This window comes from Rousettus aegyptiacus, unplaced genomic scaffold (genome assembly GCF_014176215.1).
Source record: "Rousettus aegyptiacus isolate mRouAeg1 unplaced genomic scaffold, mRouAeg1.p scaffold_m13_p_12, whole genome shotgun sequence".
NCBI classification, from domain to species: domain Eukaryota; kingdom Metazoa; phylum Chordata; class Mammalia; order Chiroptera; family Pteropodidae; genus Rousettus; species Rousettus aegyptiacus.
Genome location: NW_023416287.1, coordinates 34,969,536 through 34,982,411, shown reverse-complemented (window position 1 = coordinate 34,982,411; position 12,876 = coordinate 34,969,536). Strand labels below are relative to the sequence as shown.

Below are 12,876 nucleotides of genomic sequence, written 5' to 3'. Positions count from 1 at the left end.
GTCGCAGCCGGTCCTTCCTTGTCTGTAGGCTTGAGGTGGCCAAGATACGCCTGCTCCGCCTCACTCGCCGGATCTGCTACATCTTATTCTCGTTTTCCAGAATATCAGTGGCTGTCGGACAAACAAGGTTGGTTCCCTCATTCTGAATTGGAACTCCACTCTTTAGCACTTTCCAAACTCTGTGAAGGCATATTCTTGGAAGCCTTAGGAAAGGAGCTTCAGGAGGGTACGTACCACTCTCCCTTCCAGCCAAGCGGCAGGGGCGGAGCTGGTTGCTAGGAAGCCGGGTTTCCGCCAATCACCTACCCAGCTCTCAGTAGGCGGGGCGCGGCTCGCAGCGTCTGTGGTAACCCAAACGGCGAAGGAGAGGCTAGAGGCAATGAGAGGTGGGTTGGTTTCCTGGGTGGAAATGGCGGCGGTACCTCAGGGGTCCCAGTCCGGGCGCCGGTGGCCGGAGGTGGTGAAAGAGGAGGAGGAGGGCCTCCCTCACTCCAGCTGAAAGGAAGCGAGCGTCTCTGGCCACCCCTGGTGGGCGGGGACGGAGACCAGATGGGGTTCCAGATTCGGGCGGGGAGCGGGCGGGGTGAAGGAAGTTGGGGATTAGGGTTGCTATTTACCCCACATTGCCATTTGGGTTCAGCGGATCGGTCTACAGTTTGATCCCCTTCGCTTGGGGCTCACTCGCCGCCTCAGCCTCCCAAGGGCAGCTCCTCGTTGCCGCGCGCTAATTACTCCCCAACTATTTCTATTTTGAACTAATTTTTCAACTATTTTTATTTTAACTGCCTCTCACATAAATGCAAATGTGAGGATGGGCAATCTTCCCCAGTCCAGCCACCCTTCTGTAGGGGCTAGGGCTTTACTATCGGGATTTACGATTTAAATTCTTGCCCTCCGACCAGGAACTATCTAACCAGGCATTAAGGTCGCTCCTTAAATTTAGTTATATGCCACTTTGGAAAATACAGTCTGTGATAACACACCACAGTAATGTTTAGAACATTATTATTTAGAATTGTAACAACCAAAAGTAAAGAGGAATTAGTAATATCCTTAATGCCTAACCACAAATTGATAAATAAGATTATACAAACATGTAGAAAATTATAAATAATAGAATGAGGGTGCAAGAAGTAGACTGTAAAAATTGAATAAATGTATAGATTAAATTGAGTAAAACCTATGCATTCATAACCACTGGAATTTGAAAAGGTTATACAGAGATTTAAGTGGTTGCCGTGTTAAGGTGAGAGTTCCCCTCCACTCCCGAATTCTTTTTGCATTGAAAATTAATCACACCACCCAAGCCTCCATATTCATACTGAATTATTTTTAAATATTGTAGATGAAGTTGAGACATTTTTGTTTGTTGCTCACTGTTTATATTGGTGCCAACTTTCTTTGGTTGAGGCTTGATAATCTGCCATTCTTCTAAAGTTTCTTTTCAGATTTCAAATTAAAGAACTATTTGGTGACAATTGCAGTGCCTTGAACCTGGAGCTTTCCCAAAGGAGTTGGCTCTAAATTTACATTTCATGCTACATATAGAGTTCTGTTTCTTTTGTGTAATAACTTGCCGTGATGCCAAGAGAGATGGTGCATTAATAAGAGGCAGAAAAGGGTGATAATGATCCAGAGGGGGCTTGGATCAGATCATTAGTAATGGTCTCTGTTCTAATTCATTTAATTTACTCATTTAAAATAATTCCATTCCCCCATCCCATTCATTCATGTTCTTTTCCTAGAAGCATATAGATAATCAAAACTCCACACAAAACTGCAACAACAAAACTACAGCTGAAACAATAATCATTTCAAGTAAAAATTGAATATTTGTAGGTGATATGCTTAACAGTATTCACTTAAGTTTTTTCTAATTTTACTGTACTTATCCAAGGTGATTCTCTTCTGGTTTTGAGTTCAAATATAAATTCCATTGGAATTTATTTTCATCCACTTTTTTTTCAAAGTAAGCAGGGAAAATGACTGCTGGTTCAGTGTGTGTTCCTCAGATCATACCATTACGAGTCCCTCAGCCTGGAAAAGCCAACCATGAAATTGATAACAATACACTTTTGGAAATGAAATCAGGTAAAAATCAAACATACTTGAAATTGTTTAAAATAACATTGCCATACTCTTTATGTTCATCTGGTTGTTGATTTACCTCTTTGCATGTTTTCTGTAATTAAGACCTTGGGAAGTTTGTAAAACTTCCAAAATTTGAAACAATGTTACTTGTTGGTTTATAGAGTGGTTTATACTTAGGTTGAAACTTAGCTTTGACCACCCTTTCATTTGTATAGGTATAGTTACCACAATGCTTTGACTCACTTTGCCAAAGTAAGATGTCCTGGTGCTTCTCCAGACATTTCCAGGTTGCTCATTATTTTGCTGGGATAATAAATTTGACATACTAACACAGCCTTTCCAGTCAGACAGGTTGGAGATTGAATTCTGGCTTTGGCAACTTCTGGTGATCTTTGGTACATTACTTAGTGTTTCTAAGTCTCAGTTTCCTCATTGTAAGCTAGTGATAATATCTACCATTCAAAGCCATAGTGAGGATTAAATGAGTTGATGTGAGGTATGCAGGGTCTAGCATGTAGTAATGCTATGTCTCCCATTACCTTAAAAGGTAATTATTTTTTAAAATTCTCAAAGCAAAATACAAATTTAATGTATTTGCTCATAACTCTTAGAAGTTGGATGGTTATTGACAAATGATGATATGAATGATAGGGTATCCAAAATTTGCTAATATTTAAAATATCTAATAAAAGAAAAATTGATAACACAATATGGGTGAGATTGTGGATAAACAGGCACTTTCATGCATTGCTGGTAGCAGTATAAATTGTTTTAGCATCTGTAGAGGAAAGTTTGGCAATATTAACCAAAATTACAAATGCACATTTATTTGACTCAACAGTATTAGTTCTACATATTTTACAGTTATACCTATAAAATGAACTCTTTACAAGGTTATTCATTACAATATTTGTAATGGCAAAGAAAAAAAAGAAACAGATAAAACATTAAATGTCCATCTGTAGGGGAATGGTCAAATTATGGTTCATCTGTATAGAGAGAGAATACAATGCGACCATAACAAAGAATGAGGACTTTCTTAATATACAAATTTAGAACAAAATAAATGTGTAGAACAGGGTATGATATGCCACCATTTGTATAAAAAGACTGGGATAAATAAGAATATAGACGTATATACTTATATGGATATAAATATATTTGGAAGGATACTCAAGGTACCATTGATTGTCTTTAGGCAGCTAATGTCAGGAGGGGGAGGGAGATCTTTAATTATATATCATTTTTTGACTTTTTAAATCTTGATTCATATGCATTTATCTTTACAGTTTTCCAAGAAGTGTAGGAATGAATTATTCACCAAATCCAAATAAAATATAATAAAAGCATTTCTTAAGCAAGGCTCAAAACATGAAAAATTACCTTCTGCTTTCTAAATGGGTGTTCTAGTCTTAAAATAGACCCCTACTCTATTTGTGTTAGTGCCCAACTGAAGATGCAGAATAGCATTGTGGTTCAAGAGCATGAACTGTGGATCCAACTTAGCAGAAGTCAAACCACAGCTCTGCTGTTATTTGACAAATTTCTTAACCTCTCTGGGACTCACTTCATCTATAAAGTGGGCATAAAATATGAAATGAGCTTATTTGTGTAAGACACAGGGCCTGGCATAGAGACAGAACTCAATTATTGTTAGTTATTGTTATTCATTTCCATAATGTGTAAAAGAATCTCATTAAATAACTGACCCATAGGCATTATTTAAGTACTTGTTACTTTAGTGTTAATCACAATTATCCTGTTTTGGGTTTTTCAGATACCCCAGATGTCAACATATATTATACTCTGGATGGCAGCAAGCCTGAATTTCTAAAGAGAATTGGTTATAGTGAAAATATAACATTTAAGTATACGAAACCTATTACTCTGCCTGACGGAAAAATACAAGTTAAAGCTATTGCAGTCTCTAAGTAAGTTAAGAGCATGGTGATTAAAATAATTCATAATATAATGACATTATGTTTTAATTTTATTTATTTCTTCCTATGAGAATCAGTGTTAGACTAGAAGGATACTAAAGAAAAAGTTACTTTAATTTCAGCATATATTCGTAACTTTTGTTTTTTGTCTTCTATTGAGGTATACTATTGAGGTAACACACAAATCATAAGAGTACAGCTCAATGAGGTGCTATGTATATTAATACTGTTTTTATTTTGAATATCACATTGGGATTCTGGGAACCTTTACAGGGTTGGGGACCTCTGAAAACATTCATCTGGCTGTGAAGAAAATTCTGTTTTTAATGGATGGTTCTTTTATTCTCTAGGACACATGATCATTCTCTATTTTACTTTGTATTGACTTAATTGACCTTCAAAACTACTTTAATTTAATTTGTTGGACATTAGCTATTTTATTCCTTTCTTTGTCCTTTCTTGCCTACTCCATGACTTTTTTCCAATTTTCAAATATGGAAACACATCATAATTTGGAAAAACGTCAACTGTTGTAGAGAAAAAACTTAAATGCTTTGGAAGTCTGTGATAGGGGAATTGTTTTGTGCAGCCAAACAGGTTTGACCACATTTTTGAAACACTTTAAAGCCCTAAGCCAATACCTTGCTGGCCCAGACACATACTTTAAAAAAGATTCTCTGGGCTCCCCCAGGTGGCTGAACTACTGAATGGCTATTTAAAGAGAGTTATAAATTCTACACCAAAAATTATTGTTTCGACACTTGAAAATTTAAAAAAAGAACATAACAAAAATTAAACAAAACAAGACAAATCTCTAATATACATTATCCTTTATTAAATATTGACATTTGAGGCTTTTTCCCACTTGCCAAACCACCTCTATCAAAACAAGTCATCTCAATTATCATTAAAAGTTAACAAGCTAAATAGTACTCTCATGCCTAATGCTATAAAGGCCCCTTTATAAGTGCAGGTAGCAGTAAGATGAAGTAGTAATATAATGGCAAATTATGTAGTTCGAAGGAATTAATAAAACTTTTAAAGAGTCTAAAAATAAGGTGATTCTTTATGCTTCTCACTGTTTTGTTCTGTGGCCATTAAGCGTCTATTCTGAAAGCATTGTTAGTATTTCAGGTACGCTTAAGGAAAGTATTTATTTAAAAAAAATTGAGTTTTCAACGCAGAAAAATTAATGCTTGTGTATATTTGCAATATTGTTCTTTAAGGAAATTACACTGCTTCATTCAAGTCTATTTCTAGGTACTAAAGATAATTTTATAATAAAAAGGCAATTTTATTTTATTTTTTAAATTTTTAAATTATTAAGTTTATTGGGGTAACATTGGTTAATACAATTATATAATTTTCAAGAATACATTATAATTTGACATCTATGTTCTATTGTGTGTTTACCACCAAAAGTCCAGTTTCCTTCAGCTACCATATATTTGATCCCCTTTACCCACTTCACCCTCCTCCTACCCTCCTATATTTGAACCCCTTTACCACATCTATCTCTCCCCTTCTCCCCCACCCACTACCCTCTGGTAACCACTACTCCATTGTCCATGTCCATGAGTCTCTGTTTGTTCTGTTCATTTGTTGCTTTTAGGTTTATATCCCATATATAACTGATATCATGTGATTTTCAACTTTTTCTGTCTTGCTTATTTCGCTCAGTGTGATTATCTTGAGATCCATCCACGTTGTTGCAAATGGCAGTATTTCATCTCTTCTTATGGCTGAGTCATACTCCATTGTATATATGTACCACAGCTTCTTTAGCCAATCATCTATCATAGGACACTTCAGTTGCTTCCGTGTCCTGGCCACTGTGAATAATGCTGCTATGAACATCGGTGTGCAAATATCTTTTCAGATGTGAGTTTTCAAGTATTTGGGGTAAACACCCAGTAGAGAAATTGCTGGATCATATGGTAGATCAATTCTTAGTTTTTTGAGGAACCTCCATATTGTTTTCCATAGTGGCTGTACCAATTTGCAGTCCCACCAGCAGTGTATGAGGGTTCCTATTTCTCCACATCCTCTCCAACATTTGTTATTACTTGTCCTGTTAAGTATAGCCATTCTCACAAGTATGAGATGGTATCTCTTTGTGGTTTTGATTTGCATTTCCCTATTAACTAGTAATGTTGAGCATCTTTTCTTACATTTCTTGGCTATTTATATGTCCTCTGGGGAGAAGTGTCTGTTCAGGTCCTCTGCCTATTTTTTGATAGGATCATTTGCTTTTTTGTTGTTACTGAGTTGTATGAGTTCTTTTTATATTTTGGGTATTAGGCCCTTATTGGAGGCATTGCTTACAAATATATTTTCTCATTCAGATGATTGTTTCTTTACCTTGTTGACTGTTTCTAAAAAGACAATTTTAAATGAGACTGTTAACTATTAAAGGTCATTAACATATTAAGAGGAAATATTGTGGCCATGAAGCTAGGAATAATGTAGGAAAATATTTATCATAAAAGAAGAGAAAAATTAGGATAAAAATAACACTATATTATTTTGACACTGTTTAAAAATGCATAGGAAAAAAAACTGGAAGGGAACACGCCAAACATCAACCATCATTGTCCCAGTGACACAATAATGTTTTTTTCCTTGATGATTTTTGTAGCTTCCAAAGTTTAACTATGAGCATTACTTTTTTAATAAGGAAGTCAACAAATAAATAATAAATAAAGCATCTCCAAATTTATCATATAATCAGTGCTTCTAAACCATAGCTTCTGAATCAATTAGCTATTGCTGCATAACAAACCACTCTGAAATTTAGTGTCTTAAAAGAACAGTCATTTTATTTACTCATTATTCACTGAGTCAGCATTTTGGTATGCATTTCGCTGGCAGTTCTTCTGCTGGTTTTGCCTGAGGTCACTGACATGGGTGGCTGCAGTCATTTTTTTGGCTCACCTTGACCTGGATAGTTTAAGAAAGCTTGATTTACATTTCTGGTGGTTGATGCTGGCTGTGTTTGAGCCTGTGTCTCCAGCAGGTTGGCCTGAGTTTTTTTCACATGGTGTCTAACGTCCAAAAGCAATAAGAAAGGTCAAGCCCCAACACACTGCTCATGTTATATTTGTTAACGTTTCATTGGCCAAAGCAAGCCACATGGCAACACTCATAGTCAGTGTGGGAGGCAGTTCTACAAGAGCACAAAGGTGTGGATACAGGAAGGCATAAGGCATCAGGGACTGTTATCGTAAGTTTAGCACAGATGCACATTAGAATCACACAGGGAACTTTGTAGAATCTTTATGCCCAGGCCACACTCCAACCCAACTAAATAACAGTCTCTTGGGGTGGGACCCAGGTGTCAGTAATTTTAAAGTTTCTGGGTAATTCCAGTATGCAGCCAAGGATGACAGCTGACAAACTAATGGGAAAATTACATTTTCATTTAGAGAAATTTGACGAACACAACTTTTTTTGAAATATATATATTTTTTATTAAAGTATGATATTCTGGAATGAAAGGAAAAGAATAAGGGCATTGTCATATATGTGCTTTCATATGTCCATATATATATGTCCATGAATTTCACATGCAAGAATGGTCAGTAAGGAACACAGGTGAACAAGAGGGGCTGAGAACTCAAAACACCTCGCAAGGGGTTGGAGGTATTGTCAGGTTTTGATGGTCCATATTAATGGTATAGTCCAATGTCTATGAACTTTCTGACATCTGCCTTGCTTCTTTAAAAGCCACCTTTGTGGTCAGGAACTTCCTATCTGATATCACAATTTTGTAATGTTTTAGCAATGAACCTGCATGATTCTTCCTTTTATGTCAATGACCTTATATCATAGTCAGGTAAAATCAAGCCATCTGAAGTAAAAGCTGCCTTGAACTGAAAGTTGGTAGTTTGAGTAATTGAGAATAATCATTTTTCTTTAACAGAAACATGAGGGACTCCCCAGTTTTGCAATGATGATTAATAAAGTTAACTTATCAGCAGGCTAACCAGGGCATCTCAGGGCATCTATCTGCAGCACCTTGGAATATATAATGTGCTGTAAAATACTATGTTTGTGTGGAGGAAAGATCCAGATGTCAACTCCACAGGCAGTGACAAAGGCAAGAAGGTAACTGCTTGAGAGTAGGAGCTTGGAGTATGGGAAAGAGGATGGAGTTTGTTGACCTCCCAATGTGGATTTTAATGCCAGTTCTGTCACTTACTTTTTGTGTGACTCTGATTAAGTTACGTGGCCTCCTGAGTCTTAGTTTCATCATTTGTTAAATGAGGTTAAGAGAGTTTACTTGACAGCCATTGTGAAGATCAGACGCAAAACACTTAGTATAAACTTAGCATTGCATGTATAGTAACTGTTATTATTTGTTATTATTCAGAGTTTTAACAAATGGCTAAAAGATTACTGTTGTGTGACCCAACTCAAGATATGTGACCTCGCATTGAGAAATGCCTGTGTGGAGAATAAAAGGTTTCCACTCAACTCCTTCATGCTCTTAAACCAGAGGTTCTCAACTGGGCATAAATTTGGCCCCCAAGGGGACATTTAATAATGTCTGGAAACACTTTTATTTTCCACAGTTAGGGATGGGAATGTGCTAGTGGCATCTAGCAGGTAGAGGCCAGGGATGTTGCTAAACATTGTATAGTGCACATGACAGCCCCCTCCCCCATAACAAAGAGTTATCTAGCCAAAACTTTGAGTAGTTTTCAATTGATTGAGAAAACTTGATCTAGATCAAGTTGCAAAGTAGTTACAGATCCAGCTTCATACCTCCTTTGCAACCATTCAAGTAATTCTAGTGTTTTACTGAGGGGATAGTAAACTATAGAGCTATGTGTAACTTTTATGTATAGTGTGCCTTATATTGGTATCATTAAAGATACATATTTGAAGTCTCCAATTTCAATCCTGGCAAAAATCAGTGTGTGTTCAAATGATATTTGGGCTCTGAGTAGGAATTGTAGCTTTAGTTCCAAACATAATCCTTCTCTGGGATTACAATTTGGAAATCCTTCTACTTAGCAGGCAGTTTAAGTTAGTTCTTAAGCTCTACTTGAGGAGAACAAAGTGTACAGGTAAAAGTCTGAATAGGTTATCAGGGAAAGGGCCAGCAGTGGTGGCAGAGATCACCTGACCTTAAGGGTATAGAGCAAGTGGATGAGAACCAGGCTTCTGCTAAGTGTGATGGTAGGGCTATAAGTGCATATTCTGGGAGCTCTGAGATTATGAAGGATTTGAACAAACCCTGGATGTTTGTGATGTCCAGGAAGTATGCCAACAGAGTGGACGACTGTATCTTGGATGATAGACCTGGGACTGAAGATAAACATTCAGATGAAAGGATCATCTATACTTGCAAACAAATTTATGTATTTGTAAATTTGGTTTTGTTATTTAGAACAAAATAAAAATAAGCTTCCTCAAAGTTTAGCCATCCATAAATCACTCCAGCTAATGAACGAGCAAGTATCCACTGATCACAGAAAGCCAGGAGTGTTATTTCCTAAATATTGTCACTCACTGATAGATAGTGGCTGCTTATATAAATAGTGTATTTATGAGAAATTTTGTAAAATGTGGCTTAAAACTTACATATTATTTAATGCTAAACATTTCTAAACTGTTTTGGAATTGATGTTTATGCATATCTGAATATTTACTTAAAGAATTTTAACTTGGGGTTCTTATTTACGAAAAGGCTCAAAATTTTAAGAAATATAAAAAACTGGCATGTAATAAATCTGAGAAATTGCAAAAGAACTCATGAAACAGATAAAATGTATTAAAGACTAACATGAAAATCAATAAGAACAGAGAGACTGGATTAAACATGGCAGCATGAGAGACATTCTCAGATCTCTCCCCTTGAAACAACAATAAGCTGAAATCTAAAACTCAACAAAAAACACCGAAACGGCACACCAGCATATCTGAGTGTGGGATCTGCACATAAGAGCTACCCCAGATCAGAACTTCAGGAGTCGAGTGGTGGACAGGGAGAAACAAAGAAGCTGCCTCTCGCAGCCAGAGCTCCTTGTAGGAGGAAGGGGAGCCCTGTCTGGGAGTGCTGTGAGTTCTATGTGGCTGGTGGCAGTGCCCAGTCATCAGGGCAGGAGCCAGAGAAACGAGGACAGCAGAAAAGCAGGGATGGCAGAGAAACAACAGTTGATTTTTACCAGCCGCAGTTGAAAAACAGGCTGAGCTGCAGCTTCCACCTCCCAACCCAGAGGGCCCCTACTTCCATACCCTCTGAGAAAGAACACCACGGAGCCCCAGGGGAATCTGAGCAAATACTACCAAAGCTGTCGCTAACGCTGACAGAAACTGAAACCGAAGGTAGCGAGAGCGGAAAAAAAAGACATTATTAAGACTTTATATAAAGCAGAGATCCAAGATGCTTAGGCACCACCTACTGGAAACCAAAAGAAAAACACCTTTGCAACAGTCTACGGACCATTCTATAATGAATCTTCTTTATGGGGGAAAAAAAAAAGCAGAGCACACTTCCATTAATGCCCAGGTGGAGAACTAACCCATTAAACACCATGAACAACCAAGGTGGCAAGGCATCTCAGAAAGAAAGAGAAAAATCTCCAGAAAATAAGCTTACAGACAGAATATGTGATTTAAATGACAGAACATTCAAGATGGTACTTCGAAAAAACTCAAAAAGATTTGAAATGAATCATATAAACAATTTCAGTAATTGAAAAAAAAAGTAGATGAGCAAAATGAGTTCTTTAGTAAGGAGATTGAAACCCTCAAAAAAAAAATAGACATTCTGGAGATAAAGAACACACTGCCAGAGTTGAAAAATGAAATAACAAGCTTAGGAAATAGAGTCAACAAAATAGAGGAGAGGATTAGTGATATTGAAGACAGAAATCTAGAAATGCATCAGAAGGAAGAAGAGAGAAATCAAAGAATGAAAAATAATGAAAGAGAAATACAAGAACTAGCTGATAACATCAGGAGAGGAAACAGAAGAATAATTACATTATCTAAGGGGAGGAAAAGGAACAGGAATTAGAAAGCATTTTCAGATAAATAGTTGATGAGAATTTCCCAAATCTAAGGAATGAGCTGGAGCTTGGAATTCAAGAAGTCAATAGAACACCCAATTATCTCAACCCTAACAGGCCTTCACGAAGACACATCTTATTAAAATTATCAAAAATCAATGACAAAGACAGAATTCTCAGGGCAGCCAGAGAAAAAAAGACAGTAACCTATAAAGGAAATCCCATTAGATTATTGTCAGACTTCTCAGCACAGACCTTACAAGCCAGAAAGGAGTGGAATCAAATATTCAGGCTATTAAATGAAAGAAACTACCAGCAAAAATAATGTATCCAGCTAAGCTCTTCTTTAGATATGAAGGAGAAATAAAAACCTTTCCAGACGTACAAAAATTGAGGGAATTTTCCACTATGAAGCCTGCACTACAGGAAATACTGAAACAAAATGACAAAACAAAAAAACAAATCCATAATTAGGAGTAAGGTGACTAGCAGGCTGATAAAAGCATAGGAGCGCAACCCTTACTAAGAACAGGGCAGTATAAGCTTAAAATAAGAGATTTGCTGTAGCAAGATAGCAATGAACGTTCAGCATACATAGGGACGAATTGAGATAACAGTGACTGAAAATGGGAGGATTCGAAGATCCAAATTCACAAAGGGGAAGAGAGATAAGGCACACATAGAATATGAAGGATGACTGTATATATATAACTGTCCTTTACATATTTGTAATGGTATCCATACACCAAAGATTCGGAACCAAAGTATATAACATAAAACAAGAAGAACCAGAGGCAAAACCCACAAAAGCCAACCAAAATAAAGAAAACAGAAACACAAGGACAAGGAAGGGGTGGAAACACCAAGCTACCAGAAAGCAAAAGATAAATTGGCTATAAGAAGACCTCATACTGCAATAATCACCCTAAATGTAAATGGACTGACCTCACCAATAAAAAGACACAGAGTTGCAGATTGAATCAAAAAACAAAACTCAACCATGTGATGTCTCCAGGAAACACATCTCAGCTCCAAAGACAAATATAGACTCAAAGTGAAAGGGTGGAAAATGATATTTCAAGCAAATGGCATTCAGAGAAAAGTAGTAGCAGTACTAATATCAGATGAAATAGACTTTGAAATAAAAAGGGTGAAGAAAGATATTGAGGGCCGCCTCATAATGATAAAGGGAATCATGCACCAAGAAGATAAAACACTTATTAATATCTCCCAATAGGGAGCCCTGAAATAAAGCAATTACCAACAGAACTAAAGGGAGAAATAGACCAAAACGCTATCACAGTAGGGGACCTCAATACCCCACTGTTAGATATGGACAGATCATTCAAACAGAAAAATCAATAAGGAAATAACATCCTTAAATAGCACATTAGACCAACTGGACATAACTGATATTTACAGAGCCTTCCATCCCAAAACAGCTGCTTATACATTCTTCTCTAGTACATATGGAACATTCTCAAGAACCGACCACATACTGGGACATAGAGAGATAGCCTCAACAAATATGAGGATTGAAATCATACCAACCATATTCTCTGATCATAATGCTTTGATACTAGAGATCAACTCTAAAAAGTAAGCAGAAGGACCACAAATACATGGAAATGAAACAACATACTACTGCAGAATAAATGGGTCAGGAAAGAAAAAAAGAGATCAAGAAATACATAGAAACAAATGATAATGATAATACAACATATCAAAACTTTTGGGACATGACAAAAGTGGTCATTAAGAAGAGTGTTCATATCATTACAGGCCTATCTCCAAAAATAAGAATGAGCCCAAATAAACCACCTAAC

At 36.8% G+C, this 12,876-nt stretch overlaps 1 protein-coding gene across 9 annotated transcripts in view; it reads left to right on the top strand.

Moving 5' to 3' along the window:
* The first annotated feature begins 87 nt into the window (after positions 1–87).
* The window catches only part of DZANK1 (double zinc ribbon and ankyrin repeat domains 1), a 79,103-nt gene continuing 66,314 nt past the window's right edge, over positions 88–12,876 (top strand). For 2 of the 9 annotated variants that reach the window (XM_016146129.2, XM_036229703.1), the window contains exons 1-3: positions 257–386; positions 1,975–2,091; positions 3,869–4,022. In XM_016146129.2, coding sequence (XP_016001615.2) covers positions 380–386; positions 1,975–2,091; positions 3,869–4,022 — 278 coding nt within the window. In that variant the 5' untranslated portion in view covers positions 257–379. The other 7 variants (XM_016146136.2, XM_016146128.2, XM_016146137.2 and 4 more) reach the window with 5 other exon arrangements.